The sequence below is a fragment of the Plasmodium yoelii genome, assembly GCF_900002385.2.
Source record: "Plasmodium yoelii strain 17X genome assembly, chromosome: 13".
Classification (NCBI taxonomy): domain Eukaryota; phylum Apicomplexa; class Aconoidasida; order Haemosporida; family Plasmodiidae; genus Plasmodium; species Plasmodium yoelii.
The window spans coordinates 62,569-83,407 of NC_036185.2; the positions used below are offsets into that span (position 1 = coordinate 62,569).

Genomic DNA, 20,839 nt, shown 5'->3' on the forward strand with positions numbered 1-20,839 from the left:
TTACTAAAATTAAAACATAAAAAATATTGTATATATAGTGCGATTTGTTGTATTACTAAAAATGTTAGATGCATAAAATATATTTTATAGGCATTGTTGTATTGTCGAATCTCGATCGATATACCATACGTCTATATTTTATGATTATCTATTATATATTAGTACTGTACTTATTAATGCCAAAAACACATATGTTAATCCGAATATATATTGTAATGTAGGAAATTGTTCCAAATGAATCATCATATAATTAATATTCAACCTCATATATAATTCTATTATTACAGTTCAGTTGGCGTAATATAATTGAAATTAAAACAAATATGATACAAATAATAAGTTTTACTAAATAAATGTTTTATCAACAAAGAAACATATTGTGTTATGCATAATTCAATATAGTTATGATTAACAAGCTTTATATAATAAATAATTATCATATATCATAATATGAATTAATATATCCAATATAGACATTTTTTTTAATCATATTAAATCGATATGAACACTAAATTATATATATTAGAAATTATGAAAAAATGTTATACAACCCCATTTATATTAGCTTATCCCAATTGGGGGTTGAATATTTGGGCATCATCTCTTGATTAAACATACGGGATGATACATATATTTAATTAGTGTTCGAATTATAAAAAATTAATACAATATAATACTTAATCCTAACCCAAATATGGGTTCCGCAAGCACAACCCTGACCTACAACATAAAAACAATATAAAAACTATGATCAAAAATTACTCCCCAATAGACAGTTTCTTAAAATAAATCAATCGTCATATTCAGAATAATTTATTAATGATCTATTTTCTTCTTTATTTTTTTATATTTTCTCTTAATTTTTGTTTTTGAAATCGTTTACGAAATCCAAATAACGAATACTAATATAAAAGGTTGATAAACATATGGTTTTTTTGTTAATGTTTGCATATATATAATAATTTTTTTTTTAATTCCTTATTATTTACCTTATAAAAAATTCCCAAGAATATTGGCATTGCAATAATTATCGATAAAACTGGAATTAATTTGTTTGTTATCGACGAACTTGATGATGTAACTTCAGAAATTTTCTCAAAACTTTGTCCATTATGTGCAGAACTTTGTATACTATTTTTTGTTGTGTTTATCGGTGAAAGGGATGGAATATCGTTACAATCAACGCTATTATCATTACAATAATTTTTAAAATTATGATAATCATTTGATAATGTAGACAATACTTGATAATAGGGACTATCTTTAGTAATATTAGGATTTTTGTTAAGTTCATCATACGTTTTAACAAATTTTTTAGCATTTTCTAAACATTTCTCACATTTTGAGTTTCCTGCAACAAGTTCAGTATACATATTGCATAATGATTTAAATGCATCATAAAATTTAGACATATCCCCAGAATTAATACTCAGCAATTCCTTTTTTTTATCTATGATTTCCTTATAATTTGTATATCCTGTATTATTTTTTAATAAATTACTACAATCTCCACGATCATTATTACAATTAGTATAATGCTTATTATTTTCTATATACTTACTATAAAAATCGTTTAATTTGGTTATTTCGTTTTCTTTTTTTAGATTTAGCATATAACTTAACCATATAATAATGTATTCAGCCATGTCGATATTTTTTTTATTTTTCACAAGCAATTGGTCGAACAACCATAGGCAAGCACCATTTATCTTATCGAGATTAGTCTTACATCCTGTTCCCCCTGATTCTCCATTAGAGCAATAATTCTTAATATTCCCTAAACTATTAATATCATTCTTTGTAGATATGTTTAATTCATCGGGTAAAAATTTTCTCAAGTTATCAAACCTCATACACTAAGAAAATATTTTAAAAAGTATAATAAAAATATATGTTAATGAAACTGTTATAAAATCAAATTTAATAAAATTTATAAGTAATATAACATCGAAAAATATAAGGAAAAGCGAATTTTATTAAAAAAATTTATATACCAGGGTATAATTCATTGTAATTTTATTTTTTTTATAATATGTAGATTATGTAACATCATATTATTTTATATATTTTGAGCTTAATAAATGACAAAATAATTGAACCATAGCATAAATTTGTCTATGGTTAAACATGTTATTATCATTTTTAATAATAATTTAAAGATTATATGGAACAATATATAATTTATTGTAGTTAGATAATTGCCTTATTTTGGGGGGTGCTTAATACATTTTTTACCATATGTATATATAATACAATTTTGTATAAATTGTTATCCTTAATAACACTCATATGAGCATTATTATAAAAATTAAAGTAACATTGTAATGAATTTAGAATATATCTTCTTATATATATGCTTTAATATAGAAAATAAACAATATCATATCTTTTGTTTTAATAAGTGGTTCCCAAAAACTAATATACTACAAAAATCGAAACAATTAAGAAGTCCATTATTACTATAACCCTTAAAAGTATATAAATAGTAAATTTTTAAATATATTAAATATTTATATACTTGTTTCTAATACTATATACCATGTTTTATTAAAATTATAGTGTTTTCAAGTTAAGTTATGTTACTTACATCTTTATGCAAATTATATAAATTTATATTGTTTTTAATGAATGTAGATAAATTCATAATTCATTTTAATGAATCCTATAACTTTATTTTTATTCATACATATTCCAATTTATAAATATTATTTATTTGGCAATTTTATAAACTATTTTATGCATATTTTCCATTCCTTAAAACAAATATTAGCACTGAACCCGTATTTATAAGATTAAATAAGTCTTTAAATGTAAATTGATTTTAAAATCATACATAGTAAATATTAATACATAAATAACTATTGATGCAAATTTTAAAGTATAATATAAAAATATGTTTAATTAGGTTGTTATATTGCCTTTAAGAGGAGAGAGATAAGATATATTTGCTATTTTAATATATAAATTTAAATAAATATTTGCTAAATGTTCTGAATTGTTCATTTTTATCTTATATATTCTATTGCTATAGTTATCAATGTATATACATTCAAATAATTTATTAAAAATTCTATATTTTATTAATTCTACAAAAGACAATGATAATATAATATGGAATAATAAAAGGAAATTTAACGTTGAATCGTTACCCTTTTCACAATTTATCCATCTTTTTAAAATATAAAACTACAAATTCCAAATTGGATCTTTAAAAAATATATAACAATGATACCTTTATAATGTATTATTATGTGTCGTTTATATAATATTAACATTTAATTATGTGAAGTTTCCACAATAAAAAAATATTTAAATATTAATTATTGATAGAGTATTTTATTAGATTATATGTATAGGTATATATAATAATGCATTTTACCTACCATATTATTTATAATTGCTAGAACAAAATACAATATTAAATTTTATTAATATTATTATATGCAATTATATTAACTATTTTAAAATATAATTTATATATACCTCATATCTTTAAAATTTACAAATTAATAGTGATTAATCTAATGTTATACCTTTATGCGAAATAAATTAATGTATATAGAACTATTTCCATAATTTGAATTTAAAACCTTAATATAAATATAAAGAAAATTATATTATATATAATCGAAAATTAAAAGAATAGTATACATATATCTATAATTTAATTTTTTATTAATATGGATATTTTTATTGATTATTAAAAATGTTAGATACATAAAACATTTTTTATAGATTATGTTATATTGTCGATTTTCGATCGATATTTATGAATATATATTTTATGATTACCTATTATATATTGGTAATATGTTTAATTAATCTTAAAAACCAATGTATTAATATGCATATATAGTGTAATGTAGATGAATATTCAAAATGAATCATCTTATAATTCACACTCAGACTCATATATAATGCTATTATTACAGTTATGATGGCGTAATATAATTTAATTTAAAACAAATATGATACAAATTATAAGTTTTACTAAATAAAATTTTCATCAAATAAAGAAACATATTGTGTTATGCATAATTCAATATAGTTATGATTAACAAATTTTATATAATAGGAATTATGATATAGCAAATATCTATATTAATATATGCAATATAGACATTTTTTTTAATAATATTAAATCGATATGAATACTCAATTATTTATATTATAACTTATGAAAAAAGGTTATGTGGTCCTTTTCATGTTAATGACCATACCCCCTTTTTTGTTGCACATTTAGACTTCAACTCAAGACTAAGCATATGGAAATGGTAAATATATTTGATCAACATTTACAGATCAATAAATATTATAAAATTATTAAAAATTAAATACAACATAATACTTAACCCTAACCCCAATATGAGTTCTACAAACATAACCTCACCCTGACCCAAAACATAAAAATATATAAAAATTATGCAAACATTTTGATAAAAATTTGTTATTTCCAAATATAAAAATATATTAAAGTATATTGATCGCTATTTTCAGAGTCATAAATTAATGATCCCTTTTCTTCTTTATTTTTTAATCTTTTCTCTTAAATATTGTTTTTGAGATCGTTTCCGAAATCCGAATAACGAATACTAATATAAAATGTTAAGAAACGTATAATTTGTTTGTTAACGTTTGGATATTTATAATGAAAATAATTTTTTAATATTATATTTTTAAATTCCTTTTTATTTACCTTATAAGAAATTCCTAAAAAAATTGATATTGGGATTAATATTGATAAAACTATAATTAATTTATTTATTAATGATGAATCTGATAACTTAGTGTCAAGACTCGGGGTTGTAGCTACATGAATTGGTTTATCTGTTCCACTAGAGAAGCCATGTGTTTTAGTTTCTTTAGGATCTGATATATCGACATGTTCAACTGTTTTTTGTGTTGGTAATGAAGGACGATTTATTGATGTTGTATTATAACCAGTGCCTATTCCAAAATTATTATAATATTTGGAAAAAATACGTAATATTTTACTGTATGAGCTGTTGTCAATATTATTACCAATATCATTAAAGAGTTGTGTATATTCAGCAACAAATTTATTAGCATGTTTTGAAAAATCGTTACTATTACTTGTCATGTAAGCAGTATACATATTACATAACAATTTATGTAATTCATAAAATTTAGACATCTTATTAATATCAATATCCATATATTCCTTTACTTTATCTATTATGTCCTTATAACTGCCATATGTTTTATCATTAACTTCACGATTAGTATACTCCGTGTTATTTTTTATATGACTAGAATAAAAATCTTTTAATGTGATGATTTTATCAGATGGCTTTAAGTTTAATATATAACTTAACCATATCATAATACATACAAGATCATCCTTATAAGTATTATTATCAATTGAAGTACCAGATTTACCGAACAAATCATAAAATAACCATAGACAGACAGCATTAATCTTATCAATATCGTTATTACATTTTTCTTTAGGGCAGTAGCTCTTGAACATTCCAACTTTAAAATTATATTCTCCAGATCTATCCAATTCATCGGGAAAAAGCTTCCTCAAAGTATCAAACTTTTTGCACTATGAAACAATATTAAACAAAATTAACAAAATGTCATTAAAATTAACTTATTATTAATCTATAGATAATATAATATCAAAAATGTGTAATAAAAAACGTTTTTATTCAAGAAATTGTATGTACCACTTTACTAATTGCCATATTGGAAATTTATTTTTGAACTATAAAATAAGTACATCATATTAATTTCATATACATTGTATAAAAATAGGGGACGTAAACTTGGATTCTATATATAACAATTATATGTAGTTAAACACATTTTATATTATGTATTAATTTAAGATTAATGCAAAGTGATAATACAATATAACACCATAGTAAGTTTATATATGATTTATGGAAATTAGCTAAACTGCCTTAAATTAGAGATATTTAATACATTTTGGTCATAAGTATAATATAATTTATCCTTAAATTCATAATTATTAATAATATCCATTATAATTTGAATATAAAAATTTAAGTAATTTTATAATGAGTTTAAAATGTATCCCCTTATATTTATGTCTCAATATAGAAGAATACAAATTTGTTTCTCATGTTTTAATAAATAAATTTATACGCCTGAACCTGTAAGTATGTAAAAATTAATAAATATATTATTACTATAATCCTTAAAAGTTTATAAATAGTAATTTTTTAAATATATTAAACATTTATATACTTGTTTCTAATATTACATAACTTTGATTTTTATAATACTTGCAAATTAAATTGTATACTTACATCTCTTTGCAAATTACATAAATTTATATTGTAATTAATATAGATAAATTTAAAAAGAATTTTAATGCATTAAATAACCTTATTTTTATTCGTATATACTTCAATTTAGAAGTATTCTTTATTGGGTAATTTTATAATATATTTTGCCATATTTTCAATTCTTTAAAACAAAAATTAGCACTGAACCCGTATTTATAAGCTTAAATAATTCTTTGAATGTAGATTGTTTTTAAAATCATACTTAGTAAATATTAAACATATAAATAACTATTGGTGACGTTTTAAAGTATAATAGAAAACTATATTTAATTAGGTTGTTGTACTGTCCTTTAAGAGGAAAGAGATAAGATATATTTATTTATTATATAAATTTAGATAAATATTCGTTAAATGTTCTATATTGTTCATTTTTATTATATATATATTTATTGTTATAGTTATCAATATATATAAATTCAAATAATTTATTAAAAATTCAATATTTTATTAATTCTATGGTAAAACACTAATAATATAATACGCGTTAATATGGAATAATAAAATGGAAATTTAATGTTGAGGCGTTAGACTTTTCTCTATTTATCCATTTTTTTATAATATAAAACCACATGTCTCAAATTGGACCTTTAACAATATATATAAGATTGATACCTTTATAATGTATTATTATGTGTCTTTTCAATGATATTAATATTTGATTATATGAATTTCCCACAATAAAGCAATATTTCAATATTAGTTATTAGTAGAGTAATTTATTATATTTATAGGGGTATAATAATAACGCATTCAATATATCATATTATTTATAATTATTATAACAAAATATTAAACTTTATTAATATACTTATATTTTTTTTTAACTATTTTGAAATATAATTTATTTATACCTCAAAACTATAAAGTTTAAAATTAATAGTGATTAATTTAATATTATATTTTTATTGGAAATAAATTAATGTATATAGAACTATTTCTATTATTTGAATTTAATACTTTAGCATAAAATGATACTATATATAACCGAAAATTAAAAGGATTGTATACATATATTTATAATGCAATTTTTTATTAATATGCATATTTTTATTGATTATTAAAAATGTTAGATAAATAAAATGCCTTTTATAGATAACGTTGTATTGTCGATTCTCGGTCGATGTTTATGAATATCTATTATCACAGTTCAATTGGCGTAATATAATTTAAATCAAAATAATAGTGACACTGATTATAAGCTTTACTAAATAAAATATTTCATCAAATAAAGAAACATATTATGATATGCATAATTCCATATAACTTTGGGTTATCAAAGCTTATATAATAGGCAATTGTGATAAAGCATAGTATGAATTCATATATAATCAATATCTATATTAATATATACAATATAGACATTTTATTTTAATCATATTAAATCGGCAGGAACACACAATTGTATATATTATACTTTATGGGAAATATGGTATGTGACCCCTTTTGGTTACATATTTGGACTTTTGATTTCATCTTGTGATTAAACATGCGGAATGACACATATATTAAATTATTGCTCAAATTATAAAAAATTAAATGCAATGTAATACTTAGCCCTAACCCGAATGTGAGTTCCACATATACATCCTCAATCTTGACCCACACCATAAAAACTATATAAAAATTATGTAAAATTACTTCCCAATAGACAGTTTATTAACATATATAAATAATTATTACTATTCCTAAATAGTCACTCTCTTCGAATCATATATTAATGATTTATTCTCTTCTTTATATTTTTTATTTTTTCTCTTATATATTGTTTTTGAGCTCGCTTCCGAAATCCAAATAACGAATACTAATATAAAATTTTAATAAAGTATGTTTTGTTTGTTAACGTTTGCATATATTTAATGAAAATAATTTTTAAATTCTTTATTATATACCTTATAAGAAATTCCCAAAAGAAATCCTATTGCACCAAATATCGATAAAACTGAAATTAATTTGTTTCCTATCGACGAACTTGATGATGTATCTTCAGAACTTTGCATTGTTTCTTTCGGTTGAAAAGACGAAATTTGTTTACATTCATTTTTTAATTTATTATAATTAGTTGATAAAGTAGACAATAGTTGATTATAGTAACTATTTCCATTATCAGTATCACTATCAGTAAGGAGTTTTCGATATTCATCAAAAAATTCATTATCATCGTTCAAATAGTTATTGCATTTTTTCTTGTCTTCATCAATTTTAGTATACATTTCACATAAAATTTTAAATAAATTATAAAGTTTAGACACTTTATCATTAGAAATATTCATCAATTCTTTTTTTTTATTTATAACCTCAATGAAACTTTTATACCTTTGGTGATTTTCTATATATACTTTATAAAAATTATTTAGATTGGTAATGGTATCATCTTGAGTACTCTTTAGGTTTAACATATAACTTAACCATATAATAATATAATCAACAACATTTATATTATTTTGCACATTATACGATGACTCAGAACTCCAAAAGAATTGATTAAGCAAAAAATAAAATCCGGCATTAATTTTATCGAGATCACCTTCACATTTATAATTATTACAATAACTATCTAAGAAATTTTTTTCTTTAAATTTATATTCTCCTTCATCCAATGTATCGGAAAAAAAGTCCCATATACTCTTAAACTTTTCACACTAAGAAAACATTTAAAAACAATTATTAGAAATGTATATTATTGAGCATTTTATTAAAATAAAGTTTAATGATATTTAAATATAATACAATATCAAAAATTCATATACCACTTCTTTATTCATTATAATGGAATCTTATTTTCGATTTCTAAATTGAATAAAATAATCCTGCTTTATATACACTGTCCCCAATATGTGATGCAAATACTTTAACCCTATATATAAAAAATGTCTGTAGTTAAGTATATTATATGTTTTTCAATAATTAAATTAATATAGAATAATAAAATAATATTATTACTAAAGGAACGTTTTATTTCTTTTTGTGACAATTATTTAAATTACCTTAAATAGAGGGTTGCTTAATACATTTTTTATTAAATATAAATACGATGCATTTTATAAAAAAAAATGCTATTCTTACTAACATCTGGTAAAACTCTGTTATAAAAATATATATACTTTTATAAATAATTTAAAGTATGTTTAAACATAGAAAAGGAATATATTTATATTTTATGCTTTAATGATTGTTCTTCTAAAACTTAAATACTGCATGAATATAAAAAATAAAATGTTCTATTATTACTATAATCCTTAAAATGATATAAATAGTGATTTTTAAAGATATATTAAATTTTTATATAATTTTTTCTTATAATATATAATATAGTTTTTTCTAAAATTATATTATTTTCGAATTAAGTTGCATTGTTCCCTTTTTTAATTGCATATACATAATTTTAATATTATTTTTATTTAATGTATATCTATTCCAATTATATTTAACATTTTCAATAACTTTATTTTTATTCCTATATAATTAAATTTAGAAATATACCTTATTAGATAATTTTATAATATATTTTGCACATCTTTCTCACGGTTTAAAACGACAATTAACACTGTAACCGTATTTATATGCTTAAATAAGACTTTTAATGCATATTGTTTTTAAAATGATACTTAGTAGATATTAATTATTAACATATAAATAACTATTGATCAAATTTTAAAGTATAATAAAAACTATGTGTATTTAGGTTGGTATATTTGCATTTTAGATAGGAGAGATAAGGGAATTATACTTTTTAAGACAAGGATATAGCCATATAAAATTTACCTATTCTATATAGCTAATTATGTATTGTATTTCTTTAACATTAAACTTTCAACTCATGTATACATTAAAAATGCCTTAGAATTATTTTCTAAATATATAGTTTACTTTTATATTTTATAATAAACTATATTTAGTTTTATTATGAAAAACTATAAAATTATTAATATTAATTTTCTTGGTAGTGTTAATTCTAATATTATAGCATTAAATCTTACTTAAATAAGTGTTATAATATTTCATTTGATGTTTTGTGCATATAATTTTAATATTATTACAAGTTTAATAATATATATCAACGTATTCAAATCAAATGAATTTAATGATTTTTCGTATTTAATACTTTATCTATTGTTATTACTATTTTTATTACTACTATATCACTGTATAGTACAACGGAATAATTAATGCGCTTAATCAAAATGCTTTAAATCAATTAGTAATTTTTTTGTTTCATTGTTTTAAAGTATACTATTTAGAACATATTATTTAGCAATAACAATATATTTAAATTATAAATTTAGAGTTTTTATATAATAACCTAATAGAAATATTATTAATTCAAATTAAATTAATTATTACATACCATTATACTTTGCATTAATATGTAATTGTATATGTTTCACAAAATTAACATATTTCAGTTTTAGTCATTTATACAATATTATATATATTAGAACAATAACGTTTAATTTCATGTAATATATTGTTTATAAGCATTATATCAAACTATAACATTAAATTTTATTATGTACTTATATTTTATTTTTTAACTATTTTAAAATATAATATATTTATACCTCAAAATATAAAGTTTAAAAATTAATTGTGATTAATATAATTCTACCTTTATGATAAATTAAAGCGTATAAATAAACTTCTATTAATACAAATGTAAAATACAAGAGAATAGTAACTACAATTAAAACTTAAAAAATGTTAGAAGCTTAATAATATTTTATAGACAATGTTATATTGTCGATTCTCGGTCGATATTCCATGCATCTATATTTTATGAATATATATTATTACAGTTATGTTGGCGTAATATAATTTAAACTAAAATAAATATGATACAAATAATAAGTTTTACTAAATAAAATTTTCATCAAATAAAGAAACATTGCGTTATAAATTATTCGATATAGTAATTATTAACAAATTTTATATATAGACAATTATGATGTTGAATAATACGAATTAATATATGCAATATAAACATTTTTTTTTAATAATATTAAATCGGCATGAACACTCAATTATATATATTATAACTTATAAAATATGTTATGTAACCCCTTCCACATTAATGGTTATATCCACTTTTTGGTTGCATATTTAGACTTTATATGTGATTAAACATACGGAATGATACATATATTAAATTAGTATTTAAGTTATAAAAAATTAAATGCAATGTAATACTTAGCCCTAACCCGAATACGGGTTCCATAAACATAACCCTGACCCTATAACTTAAAAACAATATAAAAACTATGATCAAAAATTACTCCCCAATAGACAGTTTCTTAAAATACATCAATCTGCATACTCGGAATAATTTATTAATGATCCATTTTCTTCTTTATTTTTTTAGCTTTTCTCTTAATTTTTGTTTTTGAAATCGTTTCCGAAATCCAAATAACGAATACTAATATAAAATGTTAAGAAGCATACGTTTTCTTTGTTAATGTTTGCATATATATAATATTTTTTTTTAATTCCTTATTATTACCTTATAAGCAATTCCCAAGAAAATTGGTATTGCAACTAATATCGATAAAATTGGAATTAATTTGCTTGTTATCGAACTTGATGTAGCTTCAGAAATTATTTTTTTTATATCTGGAGTGGATGGAAATTTTTTACATTTTGTTTTTAAATTGTCATAATCAGTTAATAAATTAATCAATACATAAAAATAGCGAATATTTTCACCAATGTTATGATCTATGATAATTTTTTTATATGTTTCAACAAATTGATTAGTTTTTTCAGAAGATTTCTCGCAATTTGAGTTGCTTTCATTTGCATCAACCTCAATATATATGTCACATAATGTACTAAATGCATCATATAATTTATATATAATGCTCTTATCCATACTTAAAATATATTTATTTTTATCTATAAGATCCTTATAACTCTTATAACCAGCAATATAATCTATATTATTATTGTACTTATTACCTTCATTTATATAGTTTTTATAAAAAGAGCCTATACTGTCGTTTTCTCCACTTTCGATCAGGCTTAACACATAACTTAACCATATCAAAATGTATTGAACAATATAGATGTTTCCTTTTGCATCATTTTCAAACGTAGACTTATCCTTAAAGAATGCATCAAAAATATGTAAACATCTAGCATTAATTTTATCGGTATCACCAACACAATTTTCATTATCACAGTGCTTTTTGAAATCATCATCATTTGTAAATTGATAGCTTACACCATCGTCCGAATTGAAAATCACGTTCCTTAAAGGAATTAACGTTCCACACTAAGAAAGAAGTTAAAAACAATTAATAAAAACGCGAATTATTAAAAGTTTTATTAAAATAAAGTTTAATGATATTTATATATGGTCAATATCAAAAAATGTAAAGGAAATTATTATTATTAAAAAATGCATATACCACGTCCTTATCCATAGTGATGGAATTTTATTTTTGATTTGTAAATTGAGTAGAATCATGCTATTTTATATACACTGCATCAAATATGAGACGCAAATACTTTAACCCTATATATAACTGTCTATAGTTAAATATACTATAAGTTTTTCAATAATTAAATTAATATAGAATAATATAATAGTAGTATTACTAAAAAAATGTTTTATTTCTGTTTATGATAATTAGCTAAATTACCTTAAATAGAGGGATGCTTAATAAACTTTTGATTAAATATATGATTCATTTTATACAAAAAAGACTATTATTAATAAAATATGGTATAACTTTATTATAAAAATTGATATATTTTTATAATGAATTTAAAGTATGTTTGAACATAGAAAAGGAATATATTTATATCTTATGTTTTGATGATTATCCTTCAAAAAATTTAATGCTGTATAAATATAAAAAAATAAAAATTATATTATTACTATAATCCTTAAAATATATTAAACTTTTATATATTTGCTTCTAATACTATATACAATGCTTTATTAAAATTATAATGTTTTCAAATTATGTTATGTTACTTACATCTCTATGCAAATTATATAAATTTATATTGTTTTTAATGAATGTAGATAAATTCATAATCCATTTTAATGAGTTCGATAACTTTATTTTTATTCCTATATACTTCAATTTAGAAGTATATCTTATTGTGCAATTTTATAAACTATTTTATCCATATTTTCCATTCCTTAAAACAATTTGTACTGGATCCGTATTTATAAGCTTAAATAAGTTTTTATATGTAAATTGTTTTTAAAATAATACTTAGCAAATATTAACATATAAATATATATTAATAATATTTTAAAGTATAATAGAAAACTATGTTTAATTAGGTTGTTATATTACCTTTAAGAGGAGAGAGATAAGATATATTGCTATTTTAATATATAAATTTAGATAAATATTCACTAAATGTTCTACATAATTCATTTTATTTTATATATTTTTTTTGTTTAGTTATCAATGTATATACATTCAAATAATTTGTTAAAAATACTATATTTTATTAATTCTACAAAAAACAATAATAATATAATACGCGTTAATATTGAATAATAAAATGGTATTTAATATTAATTAAGTATTTAACCCTTTCTCCATTAATCCATATTTTTAGAATATAAAACTACAATTTCCAAATTGAATAATTAACAAATATATAATGTATTATTATCTCTTTTCTATAAAATTAATATTTAATTATATGAAGGTTTCACAATAAAACAATATTTTAATATTACTATTGGTAATTTCTAGATTATATGTATAGGTATATAATAATGCATCATATCTATAATATTAAACTTTATTAATATATTTATATTTTATTTTTTAACTATTTTAAAATATAATATATTTATATCTCAAAATATAAAGTTTAAAAATTAATAGTAATTAATATAATGTTCTACCTTTATGATAAGTTAAAGCATATGGAGCAACTTCTATTAATACAAGAAGATAATAGTAACTACAATTTCAAAAAATGTTAGAACCATAACAATAATTTATAGATTATGTTATATTGTCGATTCTCGATCGATATCCATGAGTCTATATTTTATGATTATCTATTATTTTATATTAGTAATATGTTTAATTAACATTAAAAATATAATCATTAATATGAATCAAATTATAATTATACTCTGATAATAATATTATTATACTGTTCGGTTACCAAAATACGATTTTAATCAAAATAAATATGATACAAGTTATAAGTTTTACTAAATAAAATTTTCATCAAATAAAGAAACATTATGTTATGCATAATTCAATATAGTCTCGATTAACAAGCTTTATATAATAGCCAATTATAATATACCATAAATGAATTAATATATGCAATATAGTTATTTTACTTTAATCATATTAAATCGACATGAATACTCAATTATATATATTATAACTTATAAATATGTTATATAACCCCTTTCATATTAATGGAAGTACCCATTTGGGGGTACATATTTTGAACATCAGCTTGTGATTAAACATACGAGATGATACATTTATTAAATTAGTGTTTATGTTATAAAAAATTAAATGCAATGTAATACTTAGCCCTAACCCGAATATGGGTCCCACAACATAAAAACTACATAAACAATATGCAAAAATTATGATCAAAACATGCTTCAAAATAGACAGTTTCTTAAAATATATTAATCATTATTACTATTCCTGAAATAGTCATTATTCTTCGAATCATATATTATAATCCATTTTCTTCTTTATTTTTTTAAATTTTTTCTTAAATGTTGTTTTTGAGATTGTTTCCGAAATCCAAATAACGAATACTAATATAAAATGTTAAGAAACGTATTACTTTTTTGTTAACGTTTACATATATATAATTAAAATAATATTTAAATTTAATATTTTTTAATTCCTTATTATTCACCTTATAAGCAATTCCCAAGAAAATTGGTATTGTAGCAAATATCAATAAAACTGGAATTAATTTGCTTACTATCGACGAACTTGATGATGTGAAATCCGAAATTTGTACAGAAGCTTCTTCAGAACCTTTTGCAGGAATTTGATTTGTTTCTTTCGATGAAGAGGATAAAGTATCGTTACATTTATCTTTTAAATTATTATAATCAGTTGATAAAGTTGACAATAGTTGATTATATGAATTATTTCCAGTAATACTAGTATCTTGCTTAAGTTCTTGAGTTTTTTTTAAAAAATCATTATTATCTCCCAAATAATTCTTGCAATTTTTATTGTCATCATCAAATTGAGTATACATTTCACATAATAATTTAAATGCTTCATAAAATTTAGATACATTATTACTATCCATATACAATAAATCATTTTTTTTTTCTATAATATCCTTATAACTCTCATAATCACTAACATCATTTGTTCCCTTGTTATACTTATGACTGCTATTAATGTAATTATTATAAAAATTCTTTATAACGTTCTGGTCTTGATTTTTTCCCAGGTTTAACATATAACTTAACCATATAATAATGTAATCAACAATATCGTTGTTTTTATTTTGGTTATTAAACGAATTAAGATTCCCAAAGAATTCATTAAAAAAATATAAAAATCCAGCATATAGTATATCGTAATCACTATTACATTTATTACAATAACAATATTTATTTAAAAACTCAGCATCGCTAAATTTATAGCTTCCATTAGTGTGTAAATAATCAGGAAGCGAGTTCCTTACATCCTGGAACTTTTTACACTAAAAAAACATTTAAAAACAATTAATAAAAACGCGAATTATTAAAAATTTTATTAAAATAAAGTTTAATGATATTTATATGTAATACAATATAAAAAAATGTAAAGGAAACTAATATTATTAAAAAATTCATATACCAAATTTTTATCCATTATGATAAATTTTCATTTTATATTTGTAAATTGAGTAGAATCATGCTGTTTTATATACATTGCACCAAATATATGACGCAAATACTTTAATCATATATATAGCAACTATCTGTAGTTAAATATATTATAAGTTTTTCAATAATTAAATTAATATAGAATAATAAAATAATATTATTACTAAAAAAAGGTTTTATTTCTGTTTATGATAATTAGCTAAATTACCTTAAATAGAGGGATGCTTAATAAACTTTTGATTAAATATATGATGCATTTTATAAAAAAAATTTTATTCTTACTAACATCTGGTATAGAGTTATTATAAAAATGGATACACTTTTATAAAAAATTTAAAGAATGTTTGAAGATAGAAAAGGAATATATTTGTATCTTATGTTTTAATGATTGTCTTTCAAAAACTTAAATACTGTATAAATATAAAAAATAATATTATTACTATAATCCTTAAAAGTATATAAATATATTTTTTCTAATGTATTTAAATATTTATATACTTGTTTCTTATAATATATAATATAGACTTTTCTAAAATATAACATTTACAAAATAAGTTGCATTGTTCCCTTTTCTATGCAAATTACATAAATTTATATTGCTTGTAATTAATATAGATAAATTCATAATTCATTTTAATGAGTCCAATAATTTTATTTCCATCCTATATAGTTCAATTTATAAATATTCTTTATTGGGTAATTTTATAATATATTTTGCATATGTTTCCACTGGTAAAACAACAATTAGTACTGAACCCATACTTATTATGCTATTTATAAGATTAAATAAGTCTTTAATCTATATTGTTTTTAAAATAATGCTTAGTAGATATTAAATATATAAACATCAATAAGTATTGATGCCAATTTTATAGTATAGTAGAAAACTATGCGTAATTAGGTTGTTATATTGACCTTTAAGAGGAGAGAGATAAGGTATATTTTTTCTTTTAATATATAAATTTATATAAATATTCGTTAAATTTTCTACATTTTTATCCTATATATTCTACTGCTATAGTTATCAATGTATATAAATTCAAATGATTTATTAAAAATTCTATATTTTATTAATTCTACAAAAAACAATGATAATATAATATGGAATAATAAAAGGAAATTTAACGTTGATTGACTCTTTAATCCTTTCTCCATTGGTGCAAATTTTTAGAATATAAAACTACAAATCCTAAATTTGATCTTTAACAAATATATAAAAATTATACCTTTATAATGTATTATTATGTCTTTTCGATAATATTAATGTTTAATTATATGAAGGTTTCACAATATAACAATATTTCAATATTAGTTATTGATAGAATGTTTTACTATTTTATATGTATATAATAATAATGCATTCGACCTATCATATTATTTATAATTATTAGAACAAACTATAACATTAAATTTTATTATATACTTATATTTTATTTTTTAAATCTTTTAAAATATACTTAATTTATACCTCAAAATATAAAATTTAAAAATTAATACTGATTAATCTACTATTATAGCCTTATGATAAATAAATTAAAGCGTATAAAGCAACATGTATCAACACTAATTAATTTGAATGCAAATGTAAAATACAAAAAGATAATAGTAACTACAATTAAAACTTAAAAAAATAATATATATAGTTCAATTTTTTATGTATTACTAAAAATGTTAGAAGCATATCAATAATTTATAGATTATGTTATATTGTCGATTCTCGATCGATATTGCATGTATCTATATTTTATGAATATCTATTATATATTGGTAATATGCTTAATTAACATTAAAAATATAATCATTAATATGAAGGTATATTATATTGTAGGTAATTGTTCCAAATTAATCGAATTATAATTATACTCTGATATATAAAATTATTATACAGTTCAATTGGATAACATGATTTAAATTAAAATCAATATGTCACAAATAATATGTTTTAATAAATAAAATTTTCATTAAATAAAGAAACATATTATGATATGCATAATTCAATATAACCATATATTAACTTTTATATAGGCAATTATGATATAGCATAATATGAATTAATATATGTAATATAGTTATTTTACTTTAATCATATTAAATATATATTAACACTCAATTATATATATTATAACTTATGAAAAAATGTTATACAACCCCATTTATATTAGCTTATCCCCATTTTGTGTTGAATATTTGGGTATCATCTCTTGATTAAACATACGGGGTGATACATATATTAAATTAGTGTTTAAGTTATAAAAAATTTAATGCAATATAATACTTAGCCCTAACCCGAATATGGGTTCCACAACATAAAAACTATATAAAAATTATGCAAAAATTACTTCCCAATAGACAGATTCTTAACATATATTAATCATTATTAATATTCGAATAATATATTAGTGATATATTTTCTTCTTTATTTTTTTAGCTTTTCTCTTAAATGTTGTTTTTGAAATCGTTTCCGAAATCCAAATAACGAATACTAATATAAAATTAAAAAAAAATGTATAATTTATTTATATTCACAAATTACTCAGTGTAAAATATATTTTTTAATTGATTTATTATTTACCTTATATGCAACTCCTAATAAAATTAATGTTGCAACAAATATAAATGGAATTGGAATTAGTTTGTTTATTGTCAATGAACTAAATAGTGCTGTTTGAGAATCTGATTCACCAGGTTGAGAATCTGATACACCAGTTTGAGAATCTGATACTTCAGTTTCAGATCTTGATTCTGGTATTTCAATCGACGGTTCATGTATTTGTGATTCTTTAAGAGTTATAGGAACTTGTGGTGTTTTTTCCGTTATAAGTTCTGGAAGTATATTTCGTATATTAGACTTAATGTAACTATTTCTAAAATAAGTATATTCATTTGATAATGTAGACAATATTTTGTTATATGAACTTCCTTCAACATTATTAGAATCTTCATTAAGATCTTTATATTTTTTAACAAATTCTTCAGCATATTCTATATACTTTTTGCTATTATTGCTCGCCTTTGAACTATCATTATACATTTTACACAAATTTTTAAATAAATCATAAAGTTTAGACATATTTTCATTAGAAATATTTATCACATAATCGTGTTTATTTATAAGATCAATATAACTTGTATACCCCTTAACACCGTTTATAGTCTTATTATATTCCTCGGCATTTTGTATATGCTTACTATAAAAATCTTTTAAATTGGGAAATTCTTTAATTAACTTTTGATTTAATTTATAGCCTAACCATATCATAATAAATACAACAATATCAATTTTGTCATCTGCATATCTCGAAAAATTTACAACATCCCCATAAAATTGATTAAATAACCATAAACATCCAGCATTAATCTTATTGATATCGTTATTACAATTATTATTAGGGCAATATTTATTAAAAACTCTCAAACTAATATCATATTCTCCAGATCCCTTCAATTCATCAGAAAAAAACTTCCACATACTTTCAAACTCTCCACACTAAGAAACAATTTTAAAAAACCAAATATAAATGTCTATTAAAATGAACGTATTATTAATTTATAGATAATATAAAAAATTTGTAATAAAAAAACATTTTTATTCAAGAAATTGTATGTACCACTCTAATATTTAACATATTGGAAATTTATTTTTGAACTATAAATTAAGTACATAATATTAATTTCATATATAATACATCAAAATAGGGGACGTAAAATTGGATTATCTATATGATAATTATATGTAGTTAACCACATTTTATTTTTATATTAACTTAAAATTAATGTAAAGTAATAATACAATAGTAACGCCATAGTAAATTTATATATATATTATTGAAATTAGCTAAACTTCCTTAAATTGGAGATATTTAATAAATTTTGCTCATATGTATAACACTATTTATGCTTAAATTTATGATTATTAATAATATCCATTATAAAACTTAAATAATTTTGTAATGAGTTTAAAGTACATTCCCTTATATTCATGTCTCAATATAGAAAAATACAAATTTGTTTCTCATCCTTTAATAAATATATTTATACCCTTGAACCTGTGAATGTATAAAAATTAATAAATATATTATTAGTATAATTTTTAAAATATATTAAATACTATATACTTGTTTCTTATAATATATAATATAGACTTTTCTAAAATTATAATATTTACAAGGTTGAATTTTTCCATTTTCTATCCAAATTACATAATTTTATATTATTTTTAATGAATATAGATAAATTCACAATCCATTTTAATGAGTTCTATAACTTTATTTTTATTCCTACATATTCCAATTTAGAAATATTCTTTATTGGGCAATTTTATAATACAGTTTGCATATTTTTCCACTGTTAAAACAACAATTAGCACTGAACCTGTATTTATTAAGCTATTTGTAAGTTTAAATAAGTTTTTGAATATAAATTGTTTTTAAAATATTGCTTAGTAAATATTAACATATAAATATATATTAATAATATTTTAAAGTATAATAGAAAACTATGCGTAATTATGTTGGTTTATTATCCTTTAAGAGGAGAGAGATAAGATATATTTACTCTTTTAATATATAAATTTAGATAAATATTTGCTAAATGTTCTGCAGTGCTCATTCTTATCTTATATATTCTACTGCTACAATTATCAATGTATATACATTCAAAT

The 20,839-nt window shown here is 20.3% G+C and overlaps 6 protein-coding genes across 6 annotated transcripts; all 6 read right to left on the minus strand.

Moving 5' to 3' along the window:
* Window positions 1-836: 836 nt before the first annotated feature.
* On the minus strand, window positions 837-2,009 carry PY17X_1300119 (PIR protein; the record flags this gene model as incomplete). The annotated part of the gene is made up of 3 exons (XM_022956629.1): window positions 837-902; window positions 990-1,856; window positions 1,995-2,009. The coding sequence occupies 3 exons, from the start codon at window positions 2,007-2,009 to the stop codon at window positions 837-839; spliced, it is 948 nt and encodes a 315-aa protein (XP_022811008.1).
* A 2,517-nt stretch (window positions 2,010-4,526) lies between these two features.
* On the minus strand, window positions 4,527-5,711 carry PY17X_1300125 (PIR protein; the record flags this gene model as incomplete). Its single annotated transcript, XM_034637649.1, has 3 exons — window positions 4,527-4,592; window positions 4,697-5,569; window positions 5,694-5,711. 3 exons carry the CDS (start codon window positions 5,709-5,711, stop codon window positions 4,527-4,529), a joined length of 957 nt encoding a protein of 318 aa, XP_034493588.1.
* Window positions 5,712-8,052: 2,341 nt separating this feature from the next.
* Window positions 8,053-9,100, minus strand: PY17X_1300133 (PIR protein; the record flags this gene model as incomplete). The annotated part of the gene is made up of 3 exons (XM_034637650.1): window positions 8,053-8,139; window positions 8,228-8,977; window positions 9,086-9,100. 3 exons carry the CDS (start codon window positions 9,098-9,100, stop codon window positions 8,053-8,055), a joined length of 852 nt encoding a protein of 283 aa, XP_034493589.1.
* A 2,582-nt stretch (window positions 9,101-11,682) lies between these two features.
* On the minus strand, window positions 11,683-12,754 carry PY17X_1300141 (PIR protein; the record flags this gene model as incomplete). Its single annotated transcript, XM_034637651.1, has 3 exons — window positions 11,683-11,748; window positions 11,833-12,603; window positions 12,740-12,754. 3 exons carry the CDS (start codon window positions 12,752-12,754, stop codon window positions 11,683-11,685), a joined length of 852 nt encoding a protein of 283 aa, XP_034493590.1.
* A 2,279-nt stretch (window positions 12,755-15,033) lies between these two features.
* On the minus strand, window positions 15,034-16,165 carry PY17X_1300147 (PIR protein; the record flags this gene model as incomplete). The annotated part of the gene is made up of 3 exons (XM_022956564.1): window positions 15,034-15,099; window positions 15,204-16,013; window positions 16,151-16,165. 3 exons carry the CDS (start codon window positions 16,163-16,165, stop codon window positions 15,034-15,036), a joined length of 891 nt encoding a protein of 296 aa, XP_022811005.1.
* A 2,430-nt stretch (window positions 16,166-18,595) lies between these two features.
* Window positions 18,596-19,805, minus strand: PY17X_1300153 (PIR protein; the record flags this gene model as incomplete). Its single annotated transcript, XM_034637652.1, has 3 exons — window positions 18,596-18,661; window positions 18,752-19,666; window positions 19,788-19,805. 3 exons carry the CDS (start codon window positions 19,803-19,805, stop codon window positions 18,596-18,598), a joined length of 999 nt encoding a protein of 332 aa, XP_034493591.1.
* Between the last annotated feature and the right edge of the window lie 1,034 nt (window positions 19,806-20,839).